Below are 13634 nucleotides of genomic sequence, written 5' to 3' on the forward strand. Positions count from 1 at the left end.
ATGACAAGTATAATAATATTTGGTATACATAATAGGTGTTCTATTTGCTTTAATGAAAATTTAATAATATTATAATTATAATTCTCTATAAAACTTCAGAATTTTTAGAGAAGGGTAACAAAGGCAAGGGTTGAGGGTTTGCATATTAGCATTTTCATGCTAATCTTTTTTCAGTTATATAGATTAAAGATCATTGTCAGTAGTTCGTCAATCTACTGATTTACTAGTTGTATCTATTTGTAGGATATATGTAGTCAAATTTAATTAACATAATGAGTATAAAAATCTGATTTTAAATTTATATTAACATGTATTTTGCCAATTCTTAATAAATTCTAATGCTGAAAATCTTGTTGGTATCATTTGAGAAAAGGGTGGTGGTTGAAAAGAAACATTACACCAATAATTTTAAGTAGTAAGAAAGAATTTCATTGTCTCCATATCTGCCATGTGGAGGTCCTATCCTCCATAACATTTTTCTTTTAAACTTTTTGTCACTTTGATAACAGCTATTCTAACAGTTGTGAAATGGTATTTTATGGTGATTTTCATTTTCATTCCTGATTAGTAATGTTGAACACCTTTCCATATACCCATCAGCCAGGTAGTTTTTTGTCTTCCTGGGAACAGGGTCCATTTTGTGTTCAACAGTTTTTCATATTACCATACTTACATGTTCCTATTACCAGAGTTTTAGGGCAAAGCCCTATCTCTGGAGGTCCCATAGGCCAGGCTTGGTCGCCCATTCCAGTACGCCAATCAAGACAAGCAATGGTGAAGTGACAAGAAGGACTTTTAATCAGCACAGACACACAGATAATAACATATAAAGAGGTTCAAGGCCTGTCTTCAGGGAGCTAGAGGAACTTCAGAGTTTTATAGAGAAGGGAAACAAAGGCAAGGGTTGAGGGTTTACATATCTGGCTATTCTGGTCAGGCTGTGGTCTGATTGATCATTATCTTTTAACTGGTTCTATGACACTGAGACAGCCATCATCTCTTGAGGAACCAAAAGGACTAGCTAGCCAGTGCCTGTGTCTTCATTCATTAGCCAGTCTAGTCTAAATTGAGATTTTTAGATTTAAAATGTTGTTTTGTAGTGGACTTAACTTTCATTTCTCTGTTACTGTGGTCAGACATCTTTATAAATCTCTACCCATTATTTATTTACATTTTGTCTTTTGCAAAAACACTTTTTAATATCTTATAAATTTTTCTCTTGTTATCTTTTTCTTACAGTTATGTAAGAATCCTTGAGAATTTCTTATCATGCTAATCTTTTTTTCAGTTATATAGATTGAAGATCATTGTCAGTAGCTTGTCATTCTACTGTTGATTAACAAAAACTTTTACATTTAATGTAGTCAAATCTGTGTTTTGTGATTACTTCATTTTCTGGTTCATACAGTATAAGAAATACAAGGCAGCTTTTTCCCCCTATATTTTTCTCTTTAATTTTTTGTTTGGTTTTCCATATTTATGTCTTCAGTGGGGGTATTACTGTGGATTAAACCCAGGGAGTACTGAGCTATTGCCCTGTACTTTTTTATTTTGAGATAGGTTCCCCCTAAGTTGCCCAAGCAGGCTAGGAACTTGTGATCTTTCTGCCTAGGCCTCCCGGAGTGGTGTTACAGGCCTGTACATGGCCAGGAAAGTTTTTATTGTTTAAGTGGGCAATTTGGTTATTTTGAGATGATTGATCCTACTTAGGTAGGCAGCTTCAGTTCCAGTTGTTCCCCCCTGGCAGTTTGATCTGTCTGCAGAGATCTGTCTGGCAGTGTTCTCTCTGCACAGATGTTGCTGAATTCAAGGTGACTGCAGGTTTAGAATAATGACTGGAGACTTGTAAGTTCCACTGTAAAGGGCCTGTGAAAGTTGACAATTCCAGATCTTGAACCGACCTTAAGTACTCTTCTGTGGTGTCTTCAGTTAAGTATCTTAGTTACTTTCTCATTGCTTGGACAAAATACCCAACACCAACACCCACAAGTTAAAGAAAGAGAAGTTTATTTTTTGCTAACAGTTTGTAGAGGTTTCAGTCCATAATTGACTTGACTCCAAGGTAGGGTGGTATGGCAAACAGGCATCACAGAGGAGAAACAGTTCATGATGTGCAGAGTATAGCAAAGCAACAAGGTACAACCACAGCTCTTTTCATCCCTTATTTCTCATCCAGGATACTTAGGACATGTAGTACTCATACCCTTAATCCTAACGCTCTTGATCCTAGCCTTTCACCGTGAATTGACTCTAGCACCACACACTCTAGATTCAGTTGTCTCTGAAAAAGCCTCATCTATGATCTCATGAAGCTTTGCAGGGACCTTTAGACACAAGCCATAACAGCCATGCTCACTAAAATATCAGCAGAAACCATATTGGTGGCTAGAACTAACAATTCTACCAATGCTCAGCAGTAAGGATACCCTGCAGTGTAAAAGTAGGCAGAAAGCAGAGTGGCATCAAGGAACTAGGAAGGGTATACCAGGTCACACCCACAATAACTCACTTCCTATCAGGCTTTACCTTGCACCATCATTGCCAGCTAGAAACCTATCAGTGGACACATCACATCTATAATCCAATCACTTCCCCTGAACTCTATTTATGAGAAGATGCGTCTTAGGGATATGATCTAGATACTAGCCATAATGGTAGGTAAATATAGAGCTAATAAACCTGTTTTTAGATAGACATTTCTTCAATGATTAATGTGCCTATATGCAGAACTGAGCAGAAGGTTAGACACAAAGTTTAAGGTAGTAAAGGAGACAAATACAAAATTAAGGCAGAGATACCAAGTTTTGTCCACTTTTACCTACTCATGTTGCATCTGTAGATCGAAGTAAAGAGTCAGTGCCCTTTTAACAAAATCTATTTAAGGCCTTAACTGTCTTAGTGTGGGATAAGAATTCAATTTTACTTCTTTTCACATGGTTTACCAGTTGTTCATTTACTAAATAGGCTGTCTTTTCCCCAAGGTTATATAATGTCACATCTGTCATACATCAAATTCCATATATATATGGGTCTGTGTCTCAGTTTCTTGAAAACTATGGAGAATTTTGATCAAAATTACATTGAATCTATTGGTCAGTTTTTGAGGAATTGACATCACTAAAGTAGTGAGTCAAGTTTTTTCCAGTATATATTAATATTCTGAATCCACACACATCAAGAACAGATCAGATTTTTTTTCCTTATACTCAGCACATAATAACTGTCAGGGTCTGAGGAGATTGCCAAAGCAGAGATTAGGAACCTAGACCCACCTATACACAGAATAAGTTGCCAGTTCGCTGACTTCCGTTGCAGAAAAAAATTTTCAGGATGTGTCAGTAAGAGGTGTAAAGGATATATATTAGGCTCAATATATTAGGATATATTTACATTCAAATAATGTGGGCCCTCCAGAGAGATATGTACTATCTTTTGGAACTGGAAACATTTATGTTTCTCTTGAGGGAGTGGAAACCTTGGAAAAGATGGCCCCTCTCCCAGAAGGTAATAGCCCATTTTATAGGGAAAAAGAAGGAGTCCTTTTTTTTTTTAAGACATAATTTAAGGATTCTTTGAAGTTTGTCAACCTGTTCCTTTATCTTAAGACCATGTTCCCACTCTTTCTTAACTAAAGTAATTTATTAACTTACACAGTATCCTTGAGGAACTTTGAGAGTAATGGGTGTCTGGATTGAAAGAACCATAAATTAACTTAGGGAATGCACATGTTGATAGCCTTGAGTAACTTTGTGTTCCCAGTCTTCTTAAAAGTACAATTTTAAAAATTATGATTTTCCTTGTCTTCTTTTTACCTATCTTTATTTCTTCCTACCTCATGGCTCCGCTGTGTGCCAATTTTGACTCCCAGGTAATGCCCTGGATATGGCTGGATACAACTCTACCCATGAGGAAGGAGTCTTAAGTTGTAAGAAGAAACCCCCAAAACATTTATCTAGGAGCTAATATAGAGAAAAAAGACAGATGGTTCCCATCTCTCTCACCCATTCTGAGAATCTTCCTTGAAAGTCTGAAGTGAAGAGAGAGATCTTGGGTTCTTTTACTGTAAGCCATTGGAATCTTAATTACTCATTCCATAGGATAGATAAATCATCATATTTATCTGATGTATCCAGCTTCACAAAGAGGAAGTTTTTGGTCTAGGATACTGTTTGCATCTCCTTAAAATTACGAGCTCCAGAAAATAAATGTCCTGAGTTTTCTCACTAACGAAATTAGTCAAAAACTAATGACTTGCATTTACTATAGGTCTTAAATGTCAATAAAATGAGTTTGAAAAGGCAAATTATGCAAAAGCATAAAAATAATTTCTCTATAACTCTGTAGCCTTTTAATCTATAAACATGATATCTGTCTACTTTTAAACACATTATTTAAATTCATTTAAAATGTTCTATAAGATTTCATACAGGTCTTCTTGTCTTTCCTTAAATTTCTTTTTTTTTTTTTTTTTGTCTTTTTATCGGTACTGGGGATTAAACTCACGACTGCCTGCTTGCAAGGCAGGCACTTATGCCACTGAGCTAAATCCCCAGCCCCCTTCCTTAAATTTCTTATTCTATTTTTAAACTAATTTTAACTTTAAAATTTGTTTTCCATCTGATTTTTCTGTAATGATTTTAACAACATTGCTAAACTCAATGAAATATACTTTAGATTCTTTGAAATATTCTATAAATAATGAGAAATTTGTTTCTTCCTTTTGGATTTTTATGACTTGTGTCTTTACTAAAATTACTACATTAATTAAGACCTCTGTACAATATTGAAAAGAAGTAGTGATAGCCAGTATCCTTGTCTCTGATTTTTTAAAAAAAAAAAAATGCCTGTGATATGTCACCACTAATGTTTACTGCTCATTTTTAGTAAATACTTTTAGCAGATTAAAAGGAGTTAGTTTCTGTTTCTACTTGAGTAGTTTTTTTTCATTAAGTAACTAAATTGAATTTCTGTACTTTACTGATATGATTATGGTCCTCCTTTAATAAACAGGTATGTTGAACTACATTTGTAGTTTTCCTAATATTAAGCCATTGTTACATTTCTATGTTAAGGCTAAATTGCAGTGTATTATTTTCTTAATAATAATATGATAGTACAGGTATTATTTATGTAGCTGATTATCTGTTCTAATAGTACTTTCTGTAGTATAAAGTACTTAACATAGATTAGATGATTTAATCATCATCATGACACCATAAATTAGGTATTATTTTTACGCCAAATTAAGTCCTTTTTCCCTCTGGAAGTTCTGGGACCAGTAACATTACTAAATTCCTATTGAGCTGCAAAGAATACTTTTATTCTTGGCTAAGAATAGGAGAATAAATGTCTCAGTCTCTTGAGAAACAAATGAGTGCAAGGAATAGGTTAATAAAGGAGGAAAATCCTGTCTTGTCTTAGGATTTGGGTGCTACCTCTTTCTGCTCCTTTTTTGGTTCTCGGTCATTGTCATGACAGTTGGCACGCACAGTCATGGTGAAGGCGACTGTGTTATTTACCATGGAGGTGGATTATATTGAATTAGAGGTTATCTGGCCTTCATGCTCTGAGGATCTTAGATGCAGATTTCAGCTAATACCCCTTGAGAAGAAACTTCTGGCTAATAAGCATTCTGTCCCAAAGATAAGTTAGATTAGGATGGAGTAGAAATTGAACTAGGTCAAGTAGGTAGTATAAGATTAGGGCAGGATAATGTTATTTTATTTTTAAAATCTCATTTATTAATGGTGAGACTGATGATTATAATTTAATTGCACTATTATTGAAGAATTTGATTTATATATCTGTTCTTTGAAAGCTACTGAGACTTGTTTCATGTTCTAGATTTTTCTGTTCTTAAAATATTCAATGTGTGTTCTTGAAAAGTGTGTGTTTCTAATACAGGGCATCAACTTCTATATGTGTGTTGATAGAAGTTTTCAAATCTTCTTAGCACCTTTTACTCAGTTTATATATTAATGATTAAGAAATTTAACTTTCTCATCATTGTGATATACTTACCGTTTTTTCTCGCAAGTTCTATTAATTTCTTTTTAGTATACTTTGAGGCTTTTACAGAGTGCACTAAAATTGAAAATGATACTTTGTCCTAGTACATTGCATTTTTTTGATTGTTTGGTAATGTTCCCTATACCTAATAATGCTTTTTCTACTGAAGTCTAGATTTTGTATCTTAATCTGATATAACAAACTGCCTTTAACTGGTGAGTTTAGCCCTTTTATATTTCTTTTGATCACTAATATATCTAGATGTATTCCTGCCTCTTTACTTTCTGATTTCACTTTTTCATGCTTCATTAATGTATGTTTTTATTCTTTCCTTTTAAAAATTTTAATTATGATAAATTCATATATTATTTGCCATCTTAACCATTTTAAAATGCACAATTTAGTAAAGTATGTGCATATTGATGTGCAGCCAATCTCCACAATTTATTTTACAAAAACACTTAAGTCTTTGTTTCCTTGTTCAGATTTTTCTTTCTAGCTTTTTGATAGTTATTTTTAAATTTTATCCTGTTAACATAATCTAAATTTAATATCCTAAACTACTCCCCTCCCCAGAAGTCAATGGCTTTTAATTCTGTTACCTCTTCCCAACTTAATATGCTATTTTTGGCAAGCATTATAGTCATGTGCTTTTACTAAAAGTACAAAGTAGGTGTTTTTCTAACAGTCATGTGCATACATTTCTTCATATTCACATTCATGTTTGCCAGTTTCTCATCCTTTTATTTGTCTTGCATTAGACCTTCTTCTAAATACATTGTTCTTTTTCGTGATATAAAACAGTAGAAGTCTCTTTAGTACAGATGTGATTGTGGTAAGCTCTGTCAGTTTTTATTTATGTGAAACCTAATAAAGAAGTAATTTCTTTCGTGTTTCATGTTTTTTTCATGTTTTCAATTTTGTGAATCTCTTTGAAAGTATTTTGTACTATTTCTGTTTCTATTATTTATGCTTGTTCTGAGTTGAATCTTTTTTAAAAAAAAAAAAAAATAGCTACCTTTTTCCCCCTGTGATTTCTTTAAGATATTTTATTTCTCTGGCATTATGTAGTTTCATTTTTGAACACTTTTGGTTTTGAGTTTCTTTCTCTTCATAAATACAGAGCTTTCTATATTGGTAGATTCATTTTTTTAATTTTAACACTTTCACTTCTAACTGTTCTATAGAGTTCATTTGTAATCTGCTTGATCCTTTTTAATAGTCTTTTATTCTTTTCCTATTTTCATAGTTTTTTGTTTTATTTCTTTTGACATTTCACACATAGCATTCTTAAGTTGACACATGATCATCCTAACGCCCAAATATTTTTGGTGGTTGTTTTGTTCATTGTTTCCATTGTTCGATTATAATAGTTATCTAGGCATTTGAGGTTCTGTTTCTATGAGCTCATATTTGCTTGCTCTTAATGTGTGAAAAAGTCAAATTTTCTTGAAGTTCTTTCTTACCCAAAAGATCTATATATTCTGTATTTGCCAAGAAGCAGGCGGTTTCACTGATCCCAGTCTACTGTAGCTGCTCTGAATCAGGGAGCCTCAGAATTCCTTTTTTCCTCCTTGCTACTTAGTCTCCACATTAAGAGCAACCCCTGTGGATTTTTTATTATTTGTAATTATTCAGTATATATTTTTTAAATCTCAAAAATGTTTATTGAATTTTATAAAATCTTCATTTTGACCATCATATCTTCTATTCCTATACTTGACCCAGTTGTGGGTAGTTATTAGCAGCTCTCTTGAATTTATCACTTAGCATGGAAATTGAGAACACAGCATCCTTATTGTTTGTTCATAAGTCCTTCATTTCTTTTAATTTTGTCCTGAGGTGAATAATTTTGGCTCTTCTTGAGTTAAAAGTAGCTACTTTGATGGCCAAATGTGGTCTGTAGGTTGCAGAATTGGTAACTTATATTCTTTTTACAAAACTGTAGGAACTAGTCCAGGCTAGTGAGCGATTAAAAAACCAATCCAAAGAGCTGAAAGATGCACACTGTCAGAGGAAACTGGCCATGCAGGAATTCATGGAGATCAATGAACGACTAACAGAATTGCACACCCAAAAACAGAAACTTGCTCGCCATGTCCGAGATAAGGAAGAAGAGGTGGACCTGGTGATGCAAAAAGTTGAAAGCTTAAGGCAAGAACTGCGCAGAACAGAAAGAGCCAAAAAAGAGGTTAGTAGTCAGGCAAATTGTGTAGTGCCCATTGGGTAGTGATTAAAGTTGCTTTTTTGAGACTAGTGAAATAATATATATTTCATTCTTTAATTTTTGAAAATTATTTTACAGTTTGTTAATATTGTGAATTTCAACATTTGAATTATCTTCCTATTAAAATATAACCCCGTGGGGAAAATATAACCCCATGGGGAAAATATTGTTTAAAAAATTGTAACTATGAAATCCTTTTGTTTTTTCATTTTATTTTAAAGCTGGAAGTTCATACTGAAGCTCTAGTTGCTGAATCATCTAAAGACAGGAAACTACGTGAGCAGAGCGAGTATTATTCTAAGCAACTGGAAAATGAGTTGGAAGGACTGAAGGTACATTTTGATTTCACATTTACGATTTTTTTTTTAAACAGAATCTTACTAAGCACTACAGACTGGCCTTGAACTCACTGATGTAGCCTAGGCTGGTCTCAAACTCACAGTGATCTTCCTGCCTCAGTGCTGGGATCGTAGCCATGTACCATCATACCCTGCAACATTTGTGATTCTTACTTTTCTTCTTTTTAGGTTTGAAAGGAGTGTTCCTTTGTATGCTCTGGTGTAGAGTGAAAAGAGTTTGTCCTTTAAACCTCATATACTTCTCATTCTTACCAGTAGGAAGCTAGTATGATTTTCTTACGCTGAGAAACGGGAATAGGAATCTATGACCTGAATAATATGTACTAGTCCTCTCCACATGAGTTGTGATAAGAGATAATGCCCCCTCCTCCATCTATCTTATAAATGACTCAGGAGAGGCTCAGACAATTTTGTAGATACTCGTTTTAGTTGGGATGAAATGAAAGTAGGTACAGGCTAACACATTTCAGCAGAAGTTGCTTTGCAAAGAAAATTCCTATGCCATTTCTCAAGTCAGACTGCTTAGTTTTAACTTCGAATTTTACCAGTTACTAGCTGTGTAACACTGAAGCAAACACTTACTCTCTTTATCCTCTAATTTTCTCATCCATAAAATCCTATTTCATGTCAGGAGTGCACCTACAAGCTGATACCTCACAAATAAGCATTAGTATAGTAATAGTATGACATACGTCACAGAAAATACCACAATCAACTTTGCATAATATCTCACGAAGTCCAAGTGCTCTTGTGCTACTTTAGAATTCTGTTAATAGCTATAGCATAACTTTTATTAATGAATTTTTCATACTATCTCCCCATTTACACTGTGACATTGCTTATTGAAAACATAGATAGGTACATTGTTAACCTGTTCTTGGTGCTGGGCCAGATATTTAATACTTGTTTAGTAAGTATTAAATCACTGACTGAATCATGTTGGGAAAATTAGATCCAACTTACTGTGCACGTCTACAAGTAATGTTCTTCCTCTGCTACAAATAGAAATATAAATTCTAGATTTCATATCTTATTTTTGTTTTGGAGATTTTTTTTTTTTTTGGCTTATAAACTCAGCCTTGATTAGCTTTATAAGTTAAAAGATATATCATCTGTATATATGGTTTGATTTATGAGTTTAAGTGTTTAAAATTTATTACATTAAGGTACACACTGCCATTAATCTCTGTCAAGATACTCCCCCCAGCTTTGAACACACTTATCCCATTATTCTTGCCATTTTCTGAAGTACTTCTAGATATCCTCTTTTTTTGAGTGTCTGTAGTTGCACTGTTGTGGCTAAATCAGTTTAAAACATTTACCCTGAAAGCACAGCTATTTTGACTTTGAGAATGAGCCAGGAGTTGCACAGTGCCGGATCTGGTAAATATGGTCTAATGAAGACATACTATAATGTTTTTATTGAGCCTGCTTTTTCATTGAATGGCACTTGGCAGCAGCATTCACCAAATTTTTTTTATCACACCTCATTAGACAGTCACAAAAGAAGACTTCCAAAACATCTCCAAAAAGAAGCAAGAATGATTGTGTGAGCTGGGTGTGGTGGTACATGCCTTTAACTCCAGCACTTGTGAACCTGAGTCAAGAGTACCGTCAGAGTTCAATGCCAGCCTAGTCTGCATAGTGAGTTCAAGGCCAGTCTGAACTACTTAATGAGACCCTGCCCCAAAAAACAAACAAACAAACAAACACCAGAATGATTGGGTAAATATTTTCCAAATGGGGGGAAATATTTTGAGGAAAGTTAATGACAATGTGTTTTTATTGTAATAAATTTTAAAAATGTAAACATTCATCTCCTTTATGTTAGTATGTTTATGATATATAATAGATATATTCCATCTTTTTCCATTTTGTGTACAGCTATTCCTGTGGAACAATATTATATTAGAGAAATAATTACTCACAGAGATACTTTTCATTCAGGATCTGCTTTGTTTCCAACACTGTTCTAGGAATTTAGAATAATAAAAAAGTACCATTAAGAATAAAAAATCATAAAATATATTTCAGCAAAAATCTTAGGCATTGTTTGCATTTGAGACCTGGAAGAATAAAGGATTTTTTTGTAGTCATAAGTGATTACAGCATGATCTAAACCTTAGTTTTCTAACTTTGAGTGTCATATTCTATCTAGTAGTTTGCTTTATTTATTTATTTATTGGTCTATAATAAACACTGTTGCAACATAAACTCTGAATTACATATATTTGCCTACTTGTCCACTCATAAATTTGAGGTAGTAATAGAGTTACCAAGTAAATAATGCCTTTAAAGAGTTGAAAACATGACCTGACACACATTAAAACTCAATAAGTATTTGCTATGATTATAACCGTACTACACTTTTCTTAGGATATTTCTAAAATGGGGTTTGTTGGCAAGAAATAACACAAATATAATTTTAAAAGATATTGTGGCTCTTTTAAAGATGAAAATAATATTTGCCCCATTAAGAGTATTTTTGAGTGGACTCAAAGGGAGAAGAAAGGAATTTTACAACAAGAACTAGAGATGTCAGTATCGCAATTCTAATAACAGATAGAACATATAGACAGAGTACCGATAGGATATTCAGGTCTTGAACAACAGTATAATCAACTAGACTTAAGAGATGTAACAGCTCCCACCCAAAAACAGCAGAATTACATTGAATTTTGAGGATTGACCCGCATGTTAGGCCACAAAATAAGTCTCAGTATATGTAAAAAGATTGAAATCATATGAAGTAGCTTCTCCAACTACAATGGAATGGAACAGGAAATCAATAGTGAAAGAAAAATTAGAGAATACTTAATGAAAATGAAAACACAGTATATCAGAACTTATAGGGTACAGAGAAGGCAGTACTATATGGGAAATTTATAGCTATAAATTCCTATATTAAAAAGCAAGAAAGAAGTCAGTAAGCCACATTTACACCTTAAGGAAATAGAGAACTAACTAAACCCAAAGACGGCAGAAGGAAACAGTAAAAATTAGAACAAACATAAATAAGAGAATAGAAATATGATAGAATCTGTTAAACTAAAAAGTTCTTTGAGAACATCAACAGTTGACAAACCTTTAGTTAGAAGGCAGAGAAAGAATACAAATAACTAAACTCAGAAACGCAAGTGGATACTTTTATTACCTGCCAAATAAAAGATTAATGACATTACCTTGAACAAGTGTATCCACGAAGTCATTAACACCTAGGACATAAATAACCTAGAGTGAGTCAAGATGAAATAAAAAATCTTAGCGGAGCTGTAAAGAAATAAAATCAGTAATCAAAACCCTTTTAACAAAAAAGGGTCCAGAATCAAACTGCTTCTCTGGTCGGTTGAACAAACATTCAAAGAGTTAATGCCAGTCCTTAAATTTTTCCAAATGCAGAAGAGGTATAAACACTTCCTGATTATGTGAGGCCAACATCATCCTGATACCAAAGCCAGAGAAAAATATCACAAGAAGAGAAAATTGTAGGCCAACATTCCTTATGAATGTTGATACACAAATTCTTTTTTTAAAAAAGATTAAGATAATTTAAAGAGGACATAACAAAATAGGTCGGAACAGAACAATTTAAGCAACATAGTGTTTCACCACAAGACAATCCGACATAACAGTAGTTGCCATAGTGTGTCTTTTCTTGAAATATTTGAGTATACCTTCGTATACTATAGTATCAAACATAAAAAGACTGGATACACAAATTCTTAACAAAATACTGGCATATTGAATCCAAAAACACATTTGAAGGATTGTACACCATGTTTAAATAGGATGTAGCCCAGAAACGCAACAGTGACTAACGTGAGAAAAAGTCAATCTAATATATCACATTAATAGGATCAAAAGGAAAAAAAATCACATGACCATCTTAGTTGGTGCATGAAAGTAATTTCACAAAATTCAAAATTCTTTTTATGGTACATTTTCAGAAAACTATAGGTAAAAAGGACATATTCCATATGATAAAAAACGTATTTTATAGACTTACTGGTAACATTATACTGTGGTGAAAGACTGAAGCCTTCCCTATATGATCAGGAATGCCCATTTTCACTATTGCTGTATTTGCTGTGCATTGGAGATTCTAGCCAAACCAGTTACACAAGAAAAAGAAATAAAAGGCAGACAGATTGAAAAGGAAGAATTTAAACTATCTCTCATCATAGATAACATAATCGTATGTTTTAGGAAATCATAAAGACTAATCAAGATAGGTATTAGAGTTTATAAATAAACAGTTCTCAGAGTCGCCAAGTGTAAGAGCAATAACAAAAATCAGTTCTTTTGGCAAGCCAGCAGTGAACAATCTGCAGAGGAAATTAAGAAAGCAGTTTCATTTACAGTAGCATATCAAAGAATTAAATATATCAAAATTAATTCAACCAAGGAAGTTAAAAACTGGTAGACTGAAAATCACAATACATTGCAGAAAGAAATTAGAGAAAAACTAAATAAATGGAAATATATCACATGTCAATATTGTTATTTATCAGGTAATGTTTTAATATTCAGATTATATAAAGAACTTTTCAACAACAAAAAGATGAATGGCCCAAAATGGGCAAAGGATTCAAATAGACATTTCCAAAGAAAATACACAATAGTCAATAAATACATGAAAAGGTCTTAACATTATTAGTCATTAGGGAAATGCAAATTAAAGTCAAAATGAGATACTACGTTTTACCTTTTAGGATGGCTAAGTTAGAAGAAAAGAAGGAAGAAAGGGAGATAAAGCAGAAAGAAAAAATTGTTGACAATGATATGGGGAAATTGGAACTCTTGTACATAGCTTATGGGAATATTAAATTAGATAGCCTCTTTTGAAAACAATTTGTTGGTTCTGCAAAAAGGCAAATACCCACTACCATATGACACAGCAGTTCACTTCTAGGTATATACTGCAAATACTTGGGAGGGAAAAGAGCTCTAAAATACACTTTATGCCAGTGTGCATTACAGTAGCAAAAGGATAGAAGCTTCAAGTGTCTATTAACAGTTGAATAAATATTTCATGGTAC

At 33.3% G+C, this 13634-nt stretch overlaps 1 protein-coding gene across 21 annotated transcripts in view; it reads left to right on the forward strand.

Moving 5' to 3' along the window:
* Positions 1 to 13634, forward strand: part of Cdc42bpa (CDC42 binding protein kinase alpha) — a 266063-nt gene that overhangs the window by 168072 nt on the left and 84357 nt on the right. For 18 of the 21 annotated variants that reach the window (XM_063236777.1, XM_063236786.1, XM_063236787.1 and 15 more), the window contains exons 13-14: positions 7958 to 8200; positions 8458 to 8568. In XM_063236777.1, coding sequence (XP_063092847.1) covers positions 7958 to 8200; positions 8458 to 8568 — 354 coding nt within the window. The remainder of the gene's footprint in view (positions 1 to 7957; positions 8201 to 8457; positions 8569 to 13634) is intronic. The other 3 variants (XM_063236789.1, XM_063236796.1, XM_063236798.1) reach the window with 1 other exon arrangement.

Source organism: Cavia porcellus, unplaced genomic scaffold (assembly GCF_034190915.1).
Source record: "Cavia porcellus strain 051 isolate PalLab524CR breed Dunkin Hartley unplaced genomic scaffold, mCavPor4.1 scaffold_26, whole genome shotgun sequence".
Taxonomy (NCBI): domain Eukaryota; kingdom Metazoa; phylum Chordata; class Mammalia; order Rodentia; family Caviidae; genus Cavia; species Cavia porcellus.